General features: G+C 43.0%; 1 protein-coding gene across 2 annotated transcripts; it reads right to left on the bottom strand.

The window, feature by feature from the left end:
- Positions 1-5,159: 5,159 nt before the first annotated feature.
- CLEC11A (C-type lectin domain containing 11A) lies at positions 5,160-24,678 on the bottom strand. 2 transcript variants are annotated; one of them, XM_075328913.1, is made up of 4 exons: positions 24,432-24,678; positions 21,461-21,740; positions 14,046-14,237; positions 5,160-8,182 (listed from the first exon to the last, which is right to left on the bottom strand). In XM_075328913.1, exons 1-4 carry the CDS (start codon positions 24,573-24,575, stop codon positions 7,788-7,790), a joined length of 1,011 nt encoding a protein of 336 aa, XP_075185028.1. In that variant the 5' UTR covers positions 24,576-24,678; the 3' UTR covers positions 5,160-7,787. The 2 variants fall into 2 exon arrangements, with proteins under 2 accessions (XP_075185028.1, XP_075185030.1); XM_075328915.1 differs by lacking the exon at positions 14,046-14,237.
- Positions 24,679-24,791: the final 113 nt, after the last annotated feature.

Here is a 24,791-nt window from a genome sequence, read left to right as displayed (position 1 = left end):
TATATATGTATGTATAATATATATATAAATGTATAATATATATATCTCTTAATGGTGAGCGTTTTTTTTCTTAACAGTCCAATAGACTCGCATTTCCGACTTCGATCCAACTCTCAAATCAATATCGGACATCTCTCCACGATTTTGGTCCGTAAAAAGGATATGTAAATGGACACTTAGCCTATACTGTGTATGAAAAACATGGATAGAACGCATATGTGAAAAATGGACACCTGAATGAGCCCTTCAGAGTTATAAATGCTTCAGTCAGAATGAGCTCGCTGACAGATTCTCAGTTAACTCGTTCAATTTATTTTTTTATTTTTTTTATATATATATATATTTTTTTTTTTTTAACTGCAACCTAATTGCAAAAATGACTCTTCATACATGGCTATCCTGTAATAATGATGTTAGTATTTGTTATAAAATGTATCCAAAATATCATAAAAGATCTCTAGGGATTTCCAAATGAGGATGTGATCCAGATAAATTAGGCTGGTGTCAAATAATGTGCATGAAATTTGAAGTTTGCTAGAATTGGAGCCTCAGTAATGTATCGGTCCTTCTTCAGGACTTTATTATCCTATTTACTGTTAATTTGTTCTTTGCACTATAGAATAGGGTCAGTTTTTGTCTGTAGTACCTTTCACTGTAATTTATTTTGCTGAGAGCTGGTCTCCAGTGGTAAGCGATCGTCATTGGATGATTTTGTTGGGGTTTTTTGGGGGGTTTTTTTGTATTGTTGTTACTGTAAGTTTTATTTATGTCTGTTTTGAGCATTTAGGTTTTTGTGTGTTTCATGAACAGTAATTTATAAACCAAAGAAATGTGTGAGCACTGTAACAAAACACCTCCTGCTTCCCCTTTTTTTACATGATCTTGTTTATTGCATGTTAGTTGGAATGTTTAAATAGTAATTCTTAGAGAATTCTAGATGAAAATGTAAATGCTTTAGAATTGTTAAATCGGAGGGGATGCCCAACAGTCATTTAAAAATACACCTGAAATCGATGGCCTAAGTCAAAATGTACCTCCAATTCCCTTAAAAGATGTCCAGCCACTTAATTTTTGCTATAGAGCCCGTGACAAAGCTCACTTGGCTAAACATTTCAATATTTGGCTGCTCAATCGCGGACGTGTGACAAAACTCACTTTGCTAAACACCTAAACATTGCAATATTTGACTGCTATATTGAGAGCCTTTGACAGCTCACGTGGCTAAACATTTCAATATTTGGCTGCTATATCATGGTCCCATGACAAAGCTCACTTGGCTAAACATTGCAATATTTGGCTGCTTTATCATGGGTCTATAACTAAGCTCAATGGGCGAAACATTGCAATATTTGATTGCTATATCGGTGGCCTGTGACAATATTTGACTGCTATATCGTGGGCCCTTGACAAAGCTCACGTGGCTATACATTGCAATATTGGGCTGCTATATCATGGGCCCGTGACAGTGCTCACTTGGCTAAACATTGCAATATTTGATTACTATATAGTGGACCTGTGACAATATTTGACTACTATATCGCGGGCCCTTGAGAAAGCTCACTTGGCTAAACATTGCAATATTGGGCTGCTATATCATGGGCCCGTGACAGTGCTCACTTGGCTAAACATTGCAATATTTGATTGCTATATCGTGGGCCTGTGACAATATTTGACTGCTATATCGCAGATCCGTGACAAAGCTTGACAAAGCTCACTTTGATTAAACATTGCAATATTTGATTGCTATATGGCAGGGCCGTGACAGTGCTCACTTGGCTAAACATTGCAAAATGTGACTGCTATATCGCAGGCCTGTGACTAAGCTCACTCAGCCAAACATAGCATTATTTAACTGCTATATCGCTGGCCAGGGACACAGCTCACTTGGCCTAAACATTGCAATATTTGGCTGCTATATCGCAGGCTCGTGACAAGGCTCACATGGCTAAACATTGCAGTATTTGCCTGTTATATTGCAGGCCCATGACAAAGCTCATTTGGCTAAACATTGCAATATTTGACTGCTATATCACGGCATGGTGCAATTGAATGGGAGCGCATAATTGATCTTCTGCCAATCCTGTTCTGATCTTTCCTGGATCCCTGGCTAATCTCTGTATTTGTAGCCCCATTGGACAGGTATGTTGACCACTGCAGCTAATCACTATCCGCAGTTGTGCTCCTGACAGATCCACTTTAAATTAGTAGTACACATGCAGTGTATAATGTATAAAATTCACAAACGTGTAGCACGTTTCTACTAACTGGTGTTAAGAGAGTTGTAGATGAACCGAAAAAGGAGGAGGAGGGGGATGGAGCTGCAGAATTCTTCCATCAGTGCCTCTGAGAGTTCCTGCTGTGAGAGGGGAGGGAAGAGCAGAAGTCAAAGACAATTGATTGGCTCAAAATACACAGCATTGCTCTCATGAACATTTATAGAGGGAGAGAAAAAAAAAAAAAACACCCCAAATTTTTTGGCTGGACAACATCTTAAAGGGCCCATGCACGTTAAATAAATGGTCAAAAAAAATGACTATAGAAAAAAAGGAGTATGAGTTGTATTCTGTAAAAGTCTCCAAACATGATGAAACTGAAAAAATTAAAAAAAACACAAATAAAAAAAATTATATATTTTACAAAACGCCTTGTTTCCTTGTGGTTCCTAATCGTGCGGCTCGTTTATTACACACCCACATGGCGGAATCCATTACAAGCACTTAGGCAATGATATTTCTCGGGCGCGCGGCACAACAGCTGGAAGTCGGAGAGGAGTCGCCAGAGGATCAAGCAAACCGTCACGTAACAAAATTTCCTCTCCAAAGCTTGTCCTTGTCGTAGAGTTTATTATTCCTTTGTCCCGGCGCGAAGCTGCTTCAATTTTGGAACAGTGGGGGTCTAAACGACATTTTTGTCTTAAACAGAAAGAATCCCATGCTGCTTAAATCTGTGCCCCCCCGCTGAGTGTTCTTGAAGGTTGGTTGACTTTTTTTACATCTCTACCACCATGGAAAATGACTAGATGTCAGGCGTAAAATAATACCTGCAAATCTTAGTAAAAAGTCTTTGTAAAAACACCCGCTAACTGGTGTACTCAGATGGTGGAGAATAAAGACGTGCTCATCTCAATTTTAGAGTCAAACCGAGTTTTGCTCAAAACTTGCCGAGTGTCATGGCGACATCAGACGCTGTTCACACTACAGATTCTGACACTCCACACTATGGTGTTTCTGAGTTGCACAGACAGGCTCGGGCATCGACCACGTGTGTGCTCATTAATGATCAGGCTAGCAAGTAGCCTACTGGTTACCTCTAGGATCACATGTTGGAAGCCTATCGCATTTACTCCCCGCCTTTTTAAGATGGTGGAATCTGTCTTCCCATGCCGACTATAGTTGATTGCTGTGTTGGTCTGTGCGCTGTTGTGTCCCAGGACTGCTGGTGATCAGAGTTGTGGAATTTTCTCGTCATCTTGTTTCCTCCCTGCTCTTTTTTCCTCCTTACCTCTTATTGTCTTTTACCTTTGTGTGAGCGTATTGTGAGATAGAGCTTTGGTTTTCCCTGGTTGTCTATCTCTATTGGTTTAATCACACTCCTGTCCCGGCCCTCACTTGGGGTAAGGGGGTATAAAATCAGGGCTGGTCAGGAACAGCCCATGCCGACTATAGTTTATTGCTGTGTTGGTCTATGTCCTGTTGTGTCTCAGTCCTGCTTGTGATCAGAGTTGTGGAATTTTCTCGTCATCTTGTTTCCTCCCTGCTCTTTTTTTCCCCCCTTTACCTTTTATTGTCTTTTACCTTTGTGTGAGCGTGCTGTGAGAGAGAGCTTTGGTTTCCCCTGTTTGTCTATCTCTGTTGGTTTAATCACACTTCTGTCCCGGCCCTCGCCTGGGGTAAGGGCGTATAAAATCAGAGCGGTCAGGAACAGGGTCATTAAGGCGGCTCAGGTATCCTCCCCTTCAGAGGTAACTCTTAGATAAGGGATAGCAAAGGTCCCACTAGTCTGCGGGCCAGTCCAAGAGCAAGTTAATGAAGGTGATTCAGACATCGTCACCTTCAGAGGTAACTCTGAGATAAGGGATATCTAGGATTCCCCTAGTCTGAGAGCCAGTCCAGGAGCAGGGTCAAGAAGGCGGCTCAGACATCATCACCTTCAGAGGTAACTCTGAGATAATGGATAGCTAGTGTTCCCCCTAGTCTGAGAGTCACTCCAAGAGCAGGGTCAGGAAGGTGGCTCAGACATCCTCACCTTTAGTGGTAACTCTGAGATAAAGGATAGCTAGGGTCCTCCTAGTCTATGAGCCCATCCAAAAGCAGGGTCTTGAAGGTGGCTCAGACATCCTCACCTTCAGAGGTAACTCTGAGATAAGGGATAGCTAGAATTCCCCTAGTCTGAGGGTCAGTCCAGGAACAGGGTCATGAAGGCGGCTCAGACATCCACACCTTCAGAGGTACCTTCAAATAAAGCTGGAGACCAATGTATCAAATGTTGCAGGTTGATGTAGAATTTTTTGCTGAAATTGCAACTTTTTAGGCAAGGTGGTTTCAACATGGTTGTATTTATTCCATGAATGTCCCCCCGACTAAATAAAATGCTGACCCTGGCTCTTCCAGAAGGGATCTACTTGGCTTATGTTGTTCCATAGGCTCCGTACGCAAAGTAGCTCTTCTCCAGAGGGAGTAAAAGACTCTTTAGCGCTAGCTTGAAAGTTTTGTTTTATGCACAATTGTTTTTTCCCATGGAACATTGTGTACGTTGCACCTTGAGAGCGTTTTCCTTCATATGTAAAAGAAGACAGACAAATACTATTATAAAGTTGTATTATCTGTTGTAGAACAAAGTGTTTGTGGGAAAAAATACAAACGATATATATGTTCTAGATTTAATGAGCTGGAGACCTTGTGAAATATTGGCGCACGCTCTTATCTCATTCATAGAGCTACTATCTATGGACAAAAGGTAATTTTATGCATTGATGCCCCAATTCATTATGTGTGGTGTTTAGCACATAGGTCTTAAAAAAGCTGAGCACTACTTTAACATTGATGGTACCCTTAGGATAGGTCATCAATGGCTGATTGGCCAGGGTCCGCCACCCGCCACCTCTGCCACTCAACTGCTCTCTGTGCCGGCGGCAGCCGTTGACAATGCTCAGTTCCGGAGCTGTCTCATCAACTGTTAGCAACCGCGGCCGGGTACTGCAGATCCGCCTCTGATTCAAATCAATAGGAGGCGGATGTGTGGTACCCGGCTGCAGCCACTATCAGCTGACAGGGCAGATCCGGAACTGAGCATTTTCAGCTGCTGCCGCCGGCACCGAAAACAGCTGATCTGCGGGGGTAAAGGGAGTCGGATCCCGGCCTCGTGTCCTCCGGCTGCAGGCTTTCATCACATCGACTTATAGTGGCCCTATAGTTAAAGGGGTTTTCTGATAAGATTTTTTTAAGTATCGACCTCGGTGTCATAGGACAGCTGAAGATTGGCTGCAGCAACACGACATCGGATGTTTCATAGAGGACATCCTGTTCCAGTTATGTTCAACACTCCGGCAAAATCTGTGGCACATTCATCACTTCCGGAGCAGATGATGACTCACACAGTGGCCTGCGTTGGATCAACGGGTGTTGCACAATATATATAATATTATTCAAATAACGGAACGGGATATAATTTAACAAATGTAAATTAAATTAAGTGTTTAAATTCCTAACCCAGTGCCGTACATCCAAGTGTCATCAAGATAAATTCCTGACGCAGTCATCTGTCATGCTTCTGATCCATGGTGCTCTGCGCTCCAGCAGAGTCGGTGATCTGTTTTGTACTTTATGCCAGTGGATCGGTGGTTTTCCGTCCTCAATTCCTGCACTGGTGTTGAGAGGGGCCTCTCTCCAGGCGCCTTATTTCGGGTGATTGATCTGCTTCATTACAGAGCAACCTCACCCAGAATGCCGCCAGTCGTAGTTCCTGCCTACAGTAAGTGCTGTGGCTCCCGTTTGTGCTTTAATCTTGTCGTCCTACCCTTGACCTGTTGTTACCCTTCTCCCATGGTCCTGATTCTGACTTTGTTCCCTGGCTCCTGACCTCTGGCTTGTACTCTGACCTTGGCTCTGCTTTTCCCCAGTGTACCTTACTTTACTTCCTGGCTTCTGACCTCTGGCTTGTACCCTGACCACAGCTCCGCTTTTCCCCAGTGTATCTTATTTGACTTCTTGGCTTCTGACCTCTGGCTTGTACTCTAACCTCGGCTCCGCTTTTCCCCAGTGTATCTTATTTGACTTCTTGGCTTCTGACCTCTGGCTTGTACTCTAACCTCGGCTCTGCTTACCCCCAGTGTACCTTACGTGACTTCCTGGCTTCTTACCTCCAGCTTGTGGTCTGACCTCGGCTTTGCTTCATCTCTGTGTTCCATATGTGACCTCCTGGCTCCTGACCTCTGGATTGGTTGACTTTCCCATCACTACTGTAGTTGCATTTGGTGACACCTAGTAGTAGTTCGTCCCATCATCAACCTAAATTCCCAATCCAGTGCCGTTCATCCATGTGTTCTCAACAATGATGACGGAGACCAATAATTGGCTGTAGAATTGACCTATTTGTGGTCCCCCATGCCTCAAACTAATAGATGGGTGAATAATCCAAGATTGGCGGAACCGGCTTTTTGGCCACTAGCCTACAAACACTGTAGCTTTGAATGGAACATGATCTAGGGATGTTTGTTCATGCCAAACTATATAGGTGGCTCCATGGTTCTCCTCCCTCTTTTTTGGCTTGCATCACTACCGGGTAACCAGAGAAAAACTGTGATGGCAGAAGGTGATCCAACAGATAAATATGCAACTTCCTTTTATCTTTTTTTTTTTCCATTAGCAAAATACAGTTTATATTATAGAAAACCCCTTGAATTTCCAGCAGGAAGGAGGAGAAAAGCTAATTCACTATTGGTTCCAATTTACCATGCCCTGGTCCACAGGATACTAAAAGCTCACTACATTTTTCAAATGAATGGAATTACGTGTTTATGTAGTTCACTACTTTGTGATGGGCGATCATCTCATTATTTAAAGAGTTTTTTCCCATTTTTCTAAATGGATATTATCAGATAGTGCTTGCAAATCCAAGCAATTTTGCAATTTACTGCTTCTTAAAATTTCGAACTGTTCTTGAGATATCAACACTTTTCTTCCTCGTTGCCTAGGAGACCGACCTCCGCTGCTGTAAGCATTATTGTGAAGCTGGTCTGGATTCCGAGGTAAAAAAGCTCCAATGATCCTGGACGGCTCCAACATAATGTTTATAGGCTCAAAAATAAGAGCTTGTAAGCACTGTGCATGTTCTGCTTTCTAACAGCAGTGGTCAGTCTCCGAGGCAACAATTTGTAAACAAAAGAAAAGTGTTAATATCTCAAGAATGGCTGAAAATTTTAATAAGCAGTAAATTGTAAAATCGCTTGGATTTCCAAGCACTATCTGACAATGTCCATTTTTGAAGATGGTAAAAACACTTGAAAATGGCCTTTAAGCATCAGCCATTGGCTGAAGGATCACTTTCGAGTGGAGAAAAACGCTTCCACTGGTGGTAAAAGTAAGGATTGATGAAATGTTTCATCCTTATTAAGGTATCAAAATTAATCTTGAGAAAAACAAACCTAATAAATCAACTTTTTGAATCTTCTATCAATGTGCCTGCACTCATGTGAAGGAGCTGTCGTATATAGAAAGCATATGGATACCTGAGATATCAACTACCAGAAACGTGACGTAGATGCTACAACCATTGGTTTACCCCAACGCTCAATACTCGCAGATGTAGTACATCCTCCGCGAGCAGTCATTGTCCCACCACTTTCCGTCATCCGATGAGATGGACACGCAGTTCTCGAGAGCGCCACCATTTGGCTGCGTCACCAAATGATCTTTGTACCAATTGAAATAGGAGACTCGATGGCTGTTCTCAAACGTGTACATCCCTTCCGAGCGTCGATCGTGAATCCCAATCCAGATGGGCCAATTAAATGGGAAGAAAGCATCGTGAACATACTTTGCCAGAACGGCAAATTCATTCTCGTCTATTGGCATCGCCAGGTTCCCTCCTCGGCTGTGGCAAAGCTGTTGTGCAGTCGCGTAGTTTTCGAAATGCTGAAAAATGAGATAACACTTTCGGTAGTATCGCTTACCCTTCAAGCAACCTGGAAAAAATAGAGAAAATCAAAGTAGTTTCTAGAAAATATCGGAGTAGGGTTATGGCCTACAGTATCTCCATCTGAGAGCCTTTAAGGAGAATTCGACTTTACTTGCCAAATCTCTAGAACAAGGCCAGTCGCACACTGTTGGCAGTGGGTAGGTGGCTGCTCTTGAGTGGCTCTCTATTTATTTGTATTAAAGTTCCAAAAATTCCTCGGCAATTTTGGAGCTCTTATGTAACCACCACTCAATTCCCAGTGGTTCTCATTCTTGAGTCCCAGCAGTAGGACCAACATCTATTGGACGTTTATGACATATCCTGTGTCCAAGATGGGCACAAACCTGTACTTTAAAAGTTTCAGAACTTTCTAAAACTTTATATTTCACGATACAGTTGACCGGAACTTTAACATTGATGACCTATCCTTGGGATAGGTCATCGATGTCTGATCGGTGAAAGTACGACACTATGTACCCCTACCGATCAGCTGTTCCCGGTGCAGGCGTTTGCCAGAAATATTGTAGAATGGCCTTGGCCAGGTACTGGATATGCACATTATTCTGTCGATGGAGATGTGCTAGGTAGTTCCGGCCAGGGGCGGCACCACGTACAGTTGATCAGTGGAGGTGCCGGCTACTCCCACTGATCAGACATTAATGACCTATCCTGACGATAGGTTATCAATGCTTAACCCATTTTTATTGGTGTCTCAATGAGAACGTTCTTGTTTCGTAGAGTTTTTTGGTACGTATCTTTTGGCTAAGCTCAGACAACCATACCCGACCTAACGTTGGGTCTCCTGACCTGAACTATTGTGCCATGGCTAATATGCAGAGGCTTTGGTTGTGTTCAGTTTAGGTTACAAGTAGGCTCAAGTAGATTATTACCCTTGATTTCTATTTTATGGGGTCATAGAAAACTTTATATTTCAAGATAGAGTTCTCCGGAACTTTAACATTGATGACCTATCCTTGGGTAGGTCATCAATGTCTGATTGGTGGAAGTACGACACCAGGTGCCCCTGCCGTTCAGCTGCTCCCGGTGCGGCTGCTGGCCAGAATTACTCTGCACAGCTTTGTCTACTGTAAAGTGTCCCTGGCTGGGTACTACATATCCCCAATCATATTGCTTCGAATAGAGGGTGGCCCTTATTCCGTTTACGGAGATGTCCTAGGTAGTTCCAGCCGGTGGCGACATCACGTTCAGTTGATCGGTGGAAATGCCGGGTGTTTCCACCAATCAGACATTAATGACCTATCCTGAGGATAGGTTATCAATGCTTAACCCATTTTTCTTGGTGTCTGAATGAGAACTTTCTTATTTAGCTAAGGTTTCCGGTATGTATCTTTGGCTAAGCTCAGACAACTATACCTGAACCAATGTTGGGTCTCCTGACCTGAACTTTCTTGTTTCTTACCCCGCCGATCAGCTGTTCCCGGTGCAGCCATTGGTCAGCAATACTGTAGCGTGGCCTTGGCCGGGTACTGCATATCCACAATAATATTGCATCGAATATAAGGTGGCCCTTATTCTGTTGACGGAGATGTACTCGGTAGCTTCTGGCCAGTGGTGGCACCACGTACAGTTGATCAGTGGAGGTTCCGGGTATTCCCACCAGTCAGACATTAATGACCCATCCTGAGGATAGGTCAATCCTTAACCCATTTTTCTTGGTGTCTGAATGAGAACTTTCTTCTTTAGCTGATATTTCCGGTATTTATCTTTGGCTAAGCTCAGACAACCATACCTGAACCAACATTGGGTCTTCTGACCTGAACTTTCTTGTTTAGCTGAGTTTTCCGGTGCATAGTTTTTTCTAAGCTCAGACAACCATACCTGACTCAACGTTGGGTCTCTTGACTTGAACTGTTAAGGGTGCTTTACATGCTGCGACATCGCTAGCGATCTCGTTAGCGATGTAACACGCCAGATCGCACATACGATTTTGCAGAGATCGCACATGTGACCGGCGCTATAAAAAATGACCTATGTGCGATCTCGGCAAAACTTATCTGCTATCTGGCGTGTCACATTGCTAATGAGATCGCTAGCGATGTTGCAGCATGTAAAACACCCTTTAGGCTCTACATATTAGCCATGGCAAAGGGTTGTGTTCAGTTTGGGTTACAAGTGGGCTCAAGTAGATTATTACCCTTGATTTCTATTTTATGGGGTCGTAGAAAACTTTATATTTCAAGATAGAGTTCTCCGGAGCGTTAACATTCATGACCTATCCTTGGGGTAGGTCATCAGTGTCTGATCAGTGGAAGTACGACACCAGGTACCCCCGCCGATCAGCTATTCCCGGTGCAGCCGTTGGCCAGAAATACTGTAGAGTAGCCTTGGCTGCGTACTGCATATCCACAATCATATTGCATCGAATATAGGGTAGCCCTTATCCCATCGACGGAGATGTACTTGGTAGCTTTGGCCAGTGGTGGCACCACGTACAGTTGATCGGTGGAGGTTCTGGGTACTCCCACCAGTCACACATTAATGACCCATCCTGAGGATAGGGTCAATGCATAACCCATTTTTCTTGGTGTCTGAATGAGACCTTCCTTGTTTAGCTGAGTCTTCCGGTACGTATCTTTTGGCTAAGCTCAGACAACCATACCTGACCCAACATTTGGTCTCCTGACCTGAACTGTTAGGCTCTACATATTAGCCATGGCACAGGGTTGTCTTCAGTTTGGGTTACAACTGAGCTCATGTAGATATTACCCTTGATTTGTACTTTTATGGGGTCGTAGAAAGTTTTGGCATTAATCAAATATAAAGAGACCTGTGTGTAATGGGATTAGGACCCCCTCGGCTACTTGTGTCCTGCATTTTTATAGTAACAGCCTAAAGAATTGTACAATAGTCAATCGCCCCGCAGGATCACGTCTGAGAAGCAAATTCTGGCACGGTTAACTTCTGCAGAAGATGGCTTCCAGCTGAGCGAGAGGTTGGAACAGCGTCTTCTCAGCAGGAATGCCAGGTGAAATAGAGTGTCTCTTTCGTTCTTAAAGGGGAATATCATCAGATGGTAACCATGCATGTAATAGGACAGGATGAGTTTGTGCTGATCTTGCTTACGGGTCTGTCATCTTGTTTACAAAACCGTGGGATACATTTCGTAAAGTAGATTCCAAAAACCAGCGCAGAAGTTTCTGTAAGAAACAACTTTTTAGAAAGAGTCATAATAAACATGAAGACCCTCCCGGTCAGGACCCCTGAGCTGCTGGATTACAATGCATACTATGCATAAATCAATAGCACAAGCGACTATAAGAAATGTTGTAATTTCTCTTATCAGAGAAATATGCTTCTTTCTCCACTTAGCCATTTCTAATCTGCTTTTTTCTCAACTTATTAGCCATTTCTAATCAACTTCTTTCTCCATTTATGAGCCGTATCTAATCTTCTTTCTCCACTTATGAGCCACTTTTAATCTACTTCTTTCTCCACTTATGAGCCGTATCTAAGCTGCTTCTTTCTCCACGTATGAGCTATTTATAATCTGCTTCTTTCTCCACATGTGAGCCATTTATAATCTGCTTGTTTCTCCACTTATGAGCCACTTCTAATCTGTTTCTTTCTCCACTTATCAGTCATTTCTAAATGGCTTTTTTCTCCACTTATGAGCACTTCTAATCTGATTCTTTCTCCACTAATGATCTACTTCTAATCTGTTTTTTTCTCCACTTTCTCTTCCCTTTTTCCTGCTGAACTTAATCATTCACTCTAAAATCCATCTTGATTAAAATAAAAAAGATTGCCAGCTCACTAATGAATCAGATTAGAGCTGCCTTTTGAAATCTATAGGAGGGGAGCAGTGAAATAAATTGGTGAAGGGGGGGCTCAGAAAGTGTTGCTTTCCAGTAAGTGTTTTATCTCATCCCTAAGCTGGATTTGCAGCTACACTGCTCGGTACTGTTGTATATTGTACTCCATGTGCTACACACACACAGGAGAGCAAAAATACAAAAATACTTCATTTCTTTGTGGGCTGTGAACTAGTCTCCTCCCAGTAGCTCAGAGACAACTGAAAAGCTATCAAACAGTTGGGCAACATCTGACCTCTGTGATCAGCATACGACATGGGGCTTACGTAAAGGAAAGGTACGTCATATGCCATTGATTGATGCTTCATTACCGTCTTATTTGATCTCTCCTCTCCCTTATTTGATAATATTGTAGGAAAGTGATCCACAACTCTACAACCTGTACCTCTCCAGCTTTAGCAAAACTGTCCATCCATGCTAAAAGTTATACTTTAACAAGGGGCGATAAAGGTTAACAAAAACATAAGGCAAGTTGGACATCATTTCACACAAAACCCCTAAAATGGGCAGTATTGGGGATAAACAATTTTGCTTCAAGCATGTGATGCTCATTCAAACTCACCTGGGGCAAGTAACAGGTGTGGGCAATATGAAAATCACACCTGAAACCAGATAAAAAGGGGAGAAGTTGACTCAGTCTTTGTATTGTGTGTCTTTGTGTTCCACTCTAAGCATGGAGAACAGAAAGAGGAGAAGAAAACTGTCAGAGGACTTGAGAGCCCGAATTGTTGAAAAATATCAACAATCTCAAGGTTAGAAGTCCATCTCCAGAGATCTTGATGTTCCTTTGTCCATGGTGCACAACATTGTCAAGAGGTTTACAAACCATAGCACTTTACCTAATCTTCCTGGATGTGAACGGCAGAGAAAAATTGATGAAAGCCTGCAGCGCAAGATAGTCAGGATGGTGGATAACCTACCCCAATCAAGTTCCAAAGAAATTCAAGCTGTGCTGCAGACTCAGGGGCATCCGTGTCAGCACAAACTATCCTTCCACATTTGAATGAAATGAAACACTATGGAGGAGACCCAGGAGGACCCCACTGCGACAGAGACATATAAAAAGCTAGACTGCAGTTTGCCAAAATGTATGTGAGTAACCAAAATCCTTCTGTGGACAGATGAGACCAAGAGAGAGATTTTTGGTAAAGCACATCATTCTATTGTTTACCAAAAACGGGATGAGGCTTACAAAGAGAAGAACATAATACCTACAGTCAAGTATGGTGGAGGGCAGAGATGTTTTTAGGGTGTTTTGCTGCCTCTGGCACTGGGGGCCTTGTCTGTGTGCAAGGCATCATGAAATGTGAAGATCACCAAAAGATTTTGGGTGGCAATGTAGTGCTCAATGTCAGAAAGCTGGGTGTGCATCCGAGGTCATGGGACAATGACTCCAAACACTTCAAGAAGCCCCTAGAAATGGATGCAACCAAAGCGCTGCTGAGTTCTGAAGAGGCAGCAATGAGTCCAGATCTAAATCCCATTGACACCTGTGGAGAGATCTTAAAATTGCTGTTGGGAGAAGAGAAGATGCCCTCAAATATTAGAGACCTGGAGATGTTTATAAAGAAGAGTCTGAAATTCCTGGTAAGAGGAGGAAGAAGCTTGTAGATGTTTACAGGAAGCGACTGATTGCAGTTACTTAATCTCAAGGATGTGCAACCAAATATTAAGTTAAGGGTGCCAACAATTTTGTTCGAACCATTTTTGGGGTTTAGTGTGAAATTAAGTCCAATTTTCCTTTGGATTGGGAAAATTAGAGTCCATCGCAACATTTGCCGAAAGGTACAAGTGGACACTTTACCAGCTAAGGTCCCTTTTAGTGTGAAGTTTTTGGACTGACCGGTTTTGTTTCCTTATTTCCTTTCCGTTTGTTGCTTGTCTTTTTTTTTTTTGGGGGCTTGTGCATAATGAAAGCCATACCTCTACAAGAAACAGATGATCCCTCGGAAAAGTACAGAATATTGTAATTAAAACAAGACATTAACTTGAAAAAAAAACAACAGCCTGACACATGTTCCTTCTTGGCAATCCTACCTTCAATCTGTCCAATCTGTCTTTGATTTCTTGCATTCATCTCAGACACTGTGGCGATGGTGTCTTCTGCTTCACCGAGCTTAGTCCTCATGGTGGACACGCTCTGAGACATCTGGGACACTTTGACGTCGAGGCCGTGGAACTGGACGTTAAGGCGATGGATTGCCGCATCGATACCACTCAGACGAGACACTGTGGGCAAAGAGACGATGGTATGTACCAACGGGAAGTGTTACGGTAGAATCCAAACTCTTATTTCTGGGTCAAGGTTGGGTAACAAATTTGGAGAGAGTCTCAAATAATCTCCTTCGATCCATCAGGTTCCACCAATCACCTATACAGTTGTGCTCAAAAGTTTACATACCCCGGCAGATTTGCTTTCTTGGCCTTTTCAGAGAATATCAATGATGATAACACAAAGACTTTTTTCCACTCATGGTTAGTGGTGGGGTGAAGCCATTTATTGTCAGACTACTGTGTTTTCTCTTTTTAAATTATAATGACAACCAAAAACATCCAAATGACCCTGATCAAAAGTTCACACGCCCTGGTGATTTTGGCCTGATAACAGGCACACAAATGGGTTTGAATGGGTAATAAAGGTAACATCCTCACCTGTGATCTGTTTGCTTATAATCAGTGTGTGCATAAAAGCGGAGTGAGTTTTTGGGATCCAGACAGACTCTTGCATCTTTCACCAGCCACTGATGTTTCTGGATTGTGAGTCATGAAGAAGCAAAAGAATTGTCAACAAATCTACGGAAAAAGATAGTTGAACTGTATAAAACAGGAAAGGGATACAAAAAGATATCCAAGGAATTGATAATGTTCAAACTGTGATTAAGAATTGGAAAATCAGGGGCTCTGTAAAAACCAAACCACAATCAGGTAGACCAACAAAAATTTTGGCCAAACCTGCCTGGAAAATTGTTGGGGATGCAAAGGAAAAACCCATAAATAATATCAGCTGAAATACAGGAGTCACTGAAAACAAGTGGTGTGGCTGTTTCATGATGCGCAATAAGGAGTCACTTGAAGAAAAATGGGCTTCATGGTCGAGTTGCCAGAAGAAAGCCATTACTGCGCAAATGCCACAAAGTATCTCACCTACAATACGCCAAACAGCACAGAGACAAGCCTCCAAACTTCTGGAACAAGGTAATTTGGAGTCATGAGACCAAAATCGAACTTTTTGGTTACAACCATAAATGTTATACAGTTAGGTCCAGAAATATTTGGACAGTGACACAATTTTGGCGAGTTGGGCTCTGCATGCCACCACATTGGATTTGAAATGAAATCTCTACAACAGAATTCAAGTGCAGATTGTAACGTTTAATTTGAAGGTTTGAACAAAAATATCTGATAGAAATTGTAGGAATTGTACACATTTCTTTACAAACACTCCACATTTTAGGAGGTCAAAAGTAATTGGACAAATAAACCAAACCCAAACAAAATATTTTTATTTTCAATATTTTGTTGCGAATCCTTTGGAGGCAATCACTGCCTTAAGTCTGGAACCCATGGACATCACCAAACGCTGGGTTTCCTCCTTCTTAATGCTTTGCCAGGCCTTTACAGCCACAGCCTTCAGGTCTTGCTTGTTTGTGGGTCTTTCCGTCTTAAGTCTGGATTTGAGCAAGTGAAATGCATGCTCAATTGGGTTAAGATCTGGTGATTGACTTGGCCATTGCAGAAGGTTCCACTTTTTTGCACTCATGAACTCCTGGGTAGCTTTGGCTGTATGCTTGGGGTCATTGTCCATCTGTACTATGAAGCGCCGTCCGATCAACTTTGCGGCATTTGGCTGAATCTGGGCTGAAAGTATATCCCGGTACACTTCAGAATTCATCCGGCTACTCTTGTCTGCTGTTATGTCATCAATAAACACAAGTGACCCAGTGCCATTGAAAGCCATGCATGCCCATGCCATCACGTTGCCTCCACCATGTTTTACAGAGGATGTGGTGTGCCTTGGATCATGTGCCGTTCCCTTTCTTCTCCAAACTTTTTTCTTCCCATCATTCTGGTACAGGTTGATCTTTGTCTCATCTGTCCATAGAATACTTTTCCAGAACTGAGCTGGCTTCATGAGGTGTTTTTCAGCAAATGTAACTCTGGCCTGTCTATTTTTGGAATTGATGAATGGTTTGCATCTAGATGTGAACCCTTTGTATTTACTTTCATGGAGTCTTCTCTTTACTGTTGACTTAGAGACAGATACACCTACTTCACTGAGAGTGTTCTGGACTTCAGTTGATGTTGTGAACGGGTTCTTCTTCACCAAAGAAAGTATGCGGCGATCATCCACCACTGTTGTCATCCGTGGACGCCCAGGCCTTTTTGAGTTCCCAAGCTCACCAGTCAATTCCTTTTTTCTCAGAATGTACCCGACTGTTGATTTTGCTACTCCAAGCATGTCTGCTATCTCTCTGATGGATTATTTCTTTTTTTTCAGCCTCAGGATGTTCTGCTTCACCTCAACTGAGAGTTCCTTAGACCGCATGTTGTCTGGTCACAGCAACAGCTTCCAAATGCAAAACCACACACCTGTAATCAACCCCAGACCTTTTAACTACTTCATTGATTACAGGTTAACGAGGGAGACGCCTTCAGAGTTAATTGCAGCCCTTAGAGTCCCTTGTCCAATTACTTTTGGTCCCTTGAAAAAGAGGAGGCTATGCATTACAGAGCTCTGATTCCTAAACCCTTTCTCCGATTTGGATGTGAAAACTCTCATATTGCAGCTGGGAGTGTGCACTTTCAGCCCATATTATATATATAATTGTATTTCTGAACATGTTTTTGTAAACAGCTAAAATAACAAAACTTGTGTCACTGTCCAAATATTTCTGGCCCTGACTGTATTTGGAGAGGTGTCAACAAGGCCTATGACGAAAGGAACACCATTCCTACTGTAAAGCATGGAGGTGGATTGCTGATGATGTGGGGATGTGTGAGCTACAAAGGCACAGGAAACTTGGTCAATGTTGAAGGAAAGAAGAATGCAGAATGTTATCAGCAAATACTGGAGGCAAATGTGCACTCATCAGCCTGGAAGCTGTGCATGGGATGTACTTGGACGTTACAACATGACAATGATCCAAAACACAAGGCCAAGTCAACCTGTCATTGGCTACAGCAGAACAAAGTGAAGGTTCTGGAGTGGCCATCTCAGTCTCCTGACCTCAATATCATTGGGCCAATCTGGGGAGAACTCAAGCGCGCAATTCATGCAAGAAAGCCCAGAAATTTACAGGAACTGGAGGGGCCAAGAAGAATGGGCAGCTTTACCATCTGACCAAGAAGAATGGGCAGCTTTACCATCTGACCAAGATGAATTGGCAGCTTTACCATCTGAGAAAATAAAGAGCCTCATCCACAACTACCACAAATGACTTCAAGCTGTTATTGATTTTAGAGGGGGCAATACACGGTATTAAGAACTGGGGGATGGGAACTTTTTTGATCAGGGTCATTTGGATGTTTTTGGTTGTCATTATGATTTAAAAAGAGAAATACAGTAGTCTGACAATAAATGTCTTCACCCGACCACTAACCATGAGCGGAAAAAAAGATTAATATTCTCTGAATAAAGGCCAAGAAAGCAAAAAATCTGCCGGGGTATGTACACTTTTGAGCACAACTGTATCATTGGTGCAACCAGGGCTTCAAGAAATAAAAGGTCCCATTTCGATCGCCAAAGTCACAAGCAGCACCTGTCATGGACAGAACTATTGGACTACAAAGAACCCATACACTGTTCTTGCACAGGGGCCCTTTTCTGTCGGTGTCTGTGTTTTGCTCTAGACTCACCGAGTGTCATGGCGGCATCAGATGCTGTTCAGACTACAGACTCTGACACTCTTCACTATAGTTTCACTGGTGCTTTTGAGTTGCACAGGTAGGCTCAGGCATCGACCAGGTGGGTGCTCATTAGTGATTGGGCTTGCAGGAGTTAATCTGTGCTAGCCTGCTGGTTACCTCTTGGATCACATGTTATGGTAGACCTATCACAGGTACTCCACCATCTTAAGATGGTGGAGCCTGTTTTCCAATGCCGACTATAGCTTTTGCTAAACTGGTCTGTGTGCTGTTGTGTTCAAATTCCTGGTGAGTGTCACGCTGTACAAAGGGCCAGTAAGGCGTAGTACAGCGTATTCCCACTAGGTGGCATCAGAGTAGTGAAGGAGAGACAAAGTCACACTGTAACAGAAAGACAGATGAAGTAGAGCATAGTAACTTCATCAGGCAGTTAACAGGCGAACCACCAGGGGGCAATAGAGTAGTCAAAGAGTCAGGGTGTAGCCAGAAAAGTCAAGTCACTGCAAAGGGAGGATCATAACCAAGTTAGAAAACAGAACTGAGTCGGAAGCCAGGAGATCAGGTATGCAGAGGGGAACACAAAGGCGCACAAGGAACAGAAGACAAGACCGGAGGGAAACGCAAACAACAGATACGAGCGGGAAGTCAGGGACCGGGACAAGCAGACGAACGAGGGAGGGTACAAGTCAGTACACAGTAGCAGGGAGGCAGGACAGATCGGGAACACTCATCAGAGCCAGTATACAAGCTGCAAGGCAGAAATATCACTGGCACTGAGCCATAGGTAGAGAGGCAAGATATAGCGTATAGGTAGAGAGGCAAGATATAGCGTCCTGGGATCCAGAACCAGGCAAGGGAAGTTAACCCCTGACATGACCAGGCCAGAGCTGGGTATAACCGTAGCAGGGAAAAGCCGGCCTGGATCATGACAGTGAGTTTATGTGTGCTGCGGAGAACCTATCGTCAACTGGTTATTTCCTCCCTGCTCTTTATTTCCTCTTGATCACATATTGTCTTATATCTCCGTGTCTGCTAGCTGTGTGATAGAGTTTTGGTTTCCCCCTTTAGCTATATCTGTGGCTTCAACCACTCCTATCCTGGTCCTCCCTGGGGTGAGGGAGTGGGTGCATAAGATCAGGACAAGGAAGGCGGCCCAGACATCTTCACCACCAGAGGTATCTCTGGGATAAGGGACAGCTAGACTGAGGGCCTGTTTAGGAGCCCCAATCCCCAGTGACAATAGGTTAGCAAGACATTGGGAACAAATGACTGCAGGATCAGTTTGTTTTTAGTCTGTAACCATGGAAAAAGACCACAAACAACTGCATTGGAGCTGTAGACACCAATGTTTAGATTTTTTTTTATTTATAAAGGCTATAGGCAATATTGTTTTAGATTTTATATCCCATGTATTGGGATATATATATATATATATATATATATATATATATATATATATATATATATATATATATATATATATATATATATATATATGGGATATATGATATATGACCACATACTGTAGGTGTACGTCTTTTCAGTGTATGACGGAGTGAGTCTTGTCCCCCTTTGGATCCGTGCTTTGGTTTCATGCACTGAATTCCTAACGCAGACTTGTGGTGAGTGGATAACCTGCGTGGACGTCTCCCAGAATCCCCGAAATCTGTCCCGTCTTTGGCTTGTTTGTATTCACGTCAAGAAGATCAAATTGCAAGAAAAATGTTGAGAAATTAAATTGCTGATGCTTAGAAGTGAAGACTTAGAGGAGTGTGTAAAAGAAATAAAGCCGAGTCTTATGTTTTCCTGGCAAGATTCTGGCAGAATGCGGCTGTGGACTTTGTGGTTTGTGGTCAGTGACTCACAATGTCCCAGTTTTTTAAGAATATTGTAAAGAATTGGTAACTGCAATACCAGATGCGGCCACGGACAAGAGTGGCGCTGTTTCTGGGTGAAGAAAAAAATAGTTTTTTATTCTTATTTCAATTAATTCTCATAGGGAACAATCACAATTCTCAGACTGGCAGTCGTCTCTCCTGACCTGAGCGGTGACAGTGTGTATTTCTAAGCTCGGGTTAGGAGAGCTGGTGGCCAGTCCAAGCATTGTGAGGCGATCCTCGGACGAGTTATACTAGACCCTTAAAGGGTTAATCCTATCTTAATAAGTGATGGCTTTTCATTAGGATAGATCCCTAGGACCCTCACGCCCTAGCTATCCCTGATCCCAGAGATACATCTGATGGTGATGATGTCTGGGCCACCTTCCTGCCCCTGCTCCTGACCAGCCCTGATCTAGTACCCCCTCCCACCCTACCCAGGAGTGGGGTGGGACAGGAGCGTGTAAACACAGATTGTGATAGACAGGGAAAACCAAAACTGTACCACACTGCCAGCTCACACAGAGTTATCAGACAACAAGTGACAAGGAGGAAAACTAAGAGCAGGGAGGAAATAACCAGATGACTGGAGGAATTCAATAGCACACCCAGCAACACGAGACTGGAAAACAACAGCACACGAACCGGTGTAGCAGAATGCTATAGTCGGCAAAGGAAGAAAAATTCCTCCATCTTAAAAAGGTGGGGAGTACATGAGTTAGGTCTTCCGCAACATGTGATCCAAAAGGTTACCCGCAGGCTAGCAGAAAGTAGCTCCTGCTAGTCCGATCACTAATGAGCACACAGCTGGTCGATGCCCGAACCTACCTGTGCAGCTCAGAAGCACCAAAGAAAGTATAGTGAGGAATGTCAGAGTCTGGTGTCCGAACAGCGTCTGATGCTGCCATAACACTTGGCGAGTTTAGAGCAACACAATGTGTGACCATATAGCAGGAGCAGCCTGAAAACATGGATAGTCTCTAATATATTTTAAATGTCTACTCTTGATTTGAAACATCTTACCTTTGGAGCCCTAGCACTTTAAAGAGGACTTGCCAATTACTCAAAAAATAGAGCTAAATATCTTGTAAAAATCCCCAAGGTCCCCTGATTCTGCTGCTCTTTTCCATTTTTTTCTGTGTCGCTCCATTACAGAGATATTCACATTTGTTGCTTTGGAGCGCAGTATGTGAAATCTCTGCTTGTAGTGCAACTGGGTGTTTTCTGAGTCTTTTCAGGGGTTGTGTGCTTTTACCCGTTTCTCCTAGACACTGCAAATTACAGCCTGGCAAAATTTGAGATTGATAGATCAGCTCCCAAGCTATGATTGGCAACATCTTGGAGGAAGGATTGAAAGAAAACACCCCCAGAGAAGACTGTGAAGAAACGCCCAGTTGCACTACAAGAAGAGATTTCACATATTGCTCTCCAAAGCAACGAATGTGAATATCTCAGTGATAGAGCAACGTAGAGCAAAACGGAAAAGAGCGTCAGAATCAGGGGAGTTCAGAGATTTTATTACAAGTATTTAATTACAGTTTTTGAGCAATTCACAAGTTCTCCTTAAAGTGTTTTTTTCTATTCCATCATACAATCCTCCTGCGTCCTATTTATTGAAGAAAATCTTGTAATTAATATAAAATTGGTGATTTTATCTTCAATATCTACAGATCTTATGGAAATATCCCCAGATATCTTGTAAATACTCACTGATGTAGTTTAAGTTATCATCCGCCGGTAGAGTAGTTGCTGGCTGTACAGTCGTAGGTTGGACCATTTCATCTTCCTTTGATGTTTCCTCATCCGCCTCCTCAACCTCCTCTTCTTCTTGATCTTCGTCTTTCTCATCCGGCTTCGGAAGGATCACCCCATTCTCTTTTTGAGAGACAGAAATTAACGTGACGTTGAAGGAAAACTTAGATTCTGTTTTAGGGGGCATCAGTGGATGTTTTGCTGGTGGTACGGTAATATCTATATGACCTAAGAGAAACTGAAAGCAGATGTTTATGTTTTAAAGGGGGTTCTCGGTTATGAAAAAAAAAAAAAAAAAACCTATCCTAACAGAAAGTAGTGAGATAAAAATTGAAAAATACCCTATATTTATCAGTTAAATCGCTTGTCCATACAGCATTGCTGCCCTGATGGTCTCTGCTGGTCTTTGTTTACTCGTCCCAGGGTGATGACATCACATATATCCACTTGACCCAAACAGCCAATCACTGCTCTTGTGTCTTACATGCAAACATTGTGGCTACAGTGGTACATCTATAATGTGTGATCCAGTCTTAAAGAGAAAGTTTCTCCCTCCTGATCCTGAGTGTCGATCGACTGGATCCACTTCCAGAGCAAAAATCCATCTCTGCACAATACTGAAGTTAACCTGATCTCCAAACTGGATTCTGTTGTGATAGGAACTTTTAGGATCCGGTGGGCGGTGATACACAATTTTAAAGAGTCCCAAAAATCAACTTTTTTACAAGTGTGAATAATGGGGTACCGATCTACGGAGTCTCCACTGTTCTTGGGAATGGTTTGGTGGAATAGTTGACCATGTTTAATGTGTGGTCAGAGTCCATTAAAAATAAATGTCACGAGGAGATTTTTACAAACTTCGACAACTGTCATGGTGGCATCGGGATCTGTTCAGACTACAGATTCTGACACTCCGCCTGATAACCTCTCTGGTTTCGGGCATCGACCTGCAGAGTGGTAGTTCATAGGCAACTAGCTAGAGTTAATCCCTGCTAGTCTGGTTGTTAGTCTCTTTTGATCACATGTTGTCAGTGTCAGGTTCTGTTCAGATTACAGATTCTCACACCCCGCCTGAGAAATTCTCTGGTGTCTGGTATCAATACAGGCATACACCTCCTGTGTGCTGATTCATAGGCAGACTAGCAAGAATGAATGAATCTCTGGTAGTCTGCTTGTTAGTCTCCTTTGATCACATGTTATGGAGAAGCCAATCACATCTGCTCGCCTCCTATATATGCTGGCTGAATCCTTCCTTCTATGCCAGCTATAGCTTCTTTATACTGGTCTGGTGTTGTGAACCAAATTATCTGGTGATTGTTGTACTTGTTGCTTAGTCTCCTTTTGATCACATGTTGTGGGGAAGCCAATCTCATCTGCTCCCCTCCTATATATGCTGGCTGAATAATCACACCTATATAGTTTATCTTAGTTGGTCAGTGTGGTGTGGTGTTTAAGACTATCTGGTGGAAGTAGTGCTTATTGCTTTGTGCAATTGTGGCGTTAACCCTTGTTACCTTTTCTTGCTACCTTCCTGCTCTTGCTTTTCTCCCGAGTCTCATTGCCTATTCCTGTGTGTGTGTGCAGAGTGTCAGAGTTTTGGTTTACCCTTGTCTGTATCTTTATCTGTGTTTCTCACCGCAGCTGTCTTCCCTGGGAAGAGGGGGGGTATTAGAGTAGTATTTTTCGAAAGTATAGAAATGCATGGGACTCTGGTGTCTCCACCATTAAGAGTAATCTGGAGGTGAGCGATAGCCTAAGGGCATGAAATTAGCACCTATCCCTCAGTATCCCAAAGTAAAATTGTGACAATCAGCAAGACTTTGTAACTCCTACTCAGTTGGTGATTACACTTGGTCACTTATCTGGTTTTAAAAAAACCCCCAGAAAGTACAGAGACCAGACATAGTTGGAGTGATTAGACCTGGTCAGGAGCATAGCCAGGCACGGGACTCAGACATCTCCACTATCAGGAGTAACCCTGAAGTTAGGGATAGCCTAGCATCTCCTGGTGTGAGGGACAGTATAAGAGCCTCTGTTCCTCACTGTCCCAGAGTAACATTGTGACAATCAGCGAGACTTTGTAACTCCTACTCAGTTGGTGAAAACACTCAGTCACTTATCTGGTTTTAACCCCCCCTCCCCCAAAAAAAGTAGAGATAGCAGACCATAGGCAGAGCCACATAGTTGGGGCGATTAGATCTGGTCAGGAGCATAGCCAGGCACGGGACTCAGGCATCTCCACCATCAAGAGTAATCCTGAGGTTAGGGATAGCCTAGTATAGTGTGAGGGACAGTATAGGATCTCCTGTTCCTCACTATCCCAAAGTAATATTGTGACAATCAATAAGATTTTGTAACTCCTACTTAGTTGGTGATAATACTTGGTCACTTATCTGGTTTTAAGAAAAAAACAGTACAGAGACCAGACCATAGGCAGAGCCACATAGTTGGGGCGATTAGATCTGGTCAGGAGCATATCCAGGCATGGGACTCAGGCATCTCCACCATCAGGAGTAATCCTGAGGTTATGGATAGCCTAGCGTCTCCTAGCGTGAGGGACAGTATAGCATCTCCTGTTCCTCACTATCCCAAAGTAGTATTGTGACAATCAGCGAGACTTTGTAACTCCTACTCAGTTGGTGATAATACTCGGTCACTTATCTAGTTTTAAGAAACCAGACCATAGGCGCAGCCACATAGTTGGGGCGATTAGATCTGGTCAGGAGCATATCCAGGAATTTGACTCGGGCATCTCCACCATCAGGAGTAACGTGAGGGACAGCATAGGATCTTCTGATCCTCATTATCCTACAGTTGCATCGTGACAATATCACTACAAAAACTATTGTGCGTGGACTGACAAGTCACAAAAGTCATTTTTGGCATAAAAGTCACATCACTAAAACTTTAAATAAAAAAATTCCCCTACCTTTTCCAATTTTTTGCTTTGTTCTTCAGCTGAGAGCTGGTTCTCCATCTCAGCCGTCCCATCCTCTTCACTTTCCTGTACCCCACCCTGGCTGCAGGGGACATGGCTGCAGAACAGTATGAGGAAAATACTTGTCCAGATCATTTTTTGTAAGAAAAATGGAGCAAGATCTTCCCCCGAAAACCCAATGTGAAGCCTGTGAGTATAGAGGGAGATGTCCGGCCGCCCCTTCTCTCCTGTTCTGAAGTTTCTTTGTCTCCGCTGCAGAATTCCTCGTATGAGGTCGCCCCTAAAGACAGGAAATATCAAAGTATTTTTTTCCAGACGTCTGCTGTGCAATAGCCAAGTAAAGGACGCCGG

This window comes from Anomaloglossus baeobatrachus, chromosome 11, assembly GCF_048569485.1.
Source record: "Anomaloglossus baeobatrachus isolate aAnoBae1 chromosome 11, aAnoBae1.hap1, whole genome shotgun sequence".
Taxonomy (NCBI): Eukaryota; Metazoa; Chordata; class Amphibia; order Anura; family Aromobatidae; genus Anomaloglossus; species Anomaloglossus baeobatrachus.
The sequence above is the reverse complement of the archived record's forward strand: the minus strand, read 5'-3'. Positions and strand labels throughout refer to the sequence as shown.

Bases quoted from the DNA above. Each gene is read 5' to 3' on its own strand.
- CLEC11A (XM_075328913.1), bottom strand. From the start codon at position 24,575: ATGATCTGGACAAGTATTTTCCTCATACTGTTCTGCAGCCATGTCCCC. The intron at 14,238-21,460 runs GTGAGTATTTAC...CTTTGCCCACAG, and splicing joins TGATAACTTAAACTACATCA to TGTCTCGTCTGAGTGGTATC. The intron at 8,183-14,045 runs GTAGGATTGCCA...TATTTTTTCCAG, and splicing joins ACAGATTGGACAGATTGAAG to GTTGCTTGAAGGGTAAGCGA.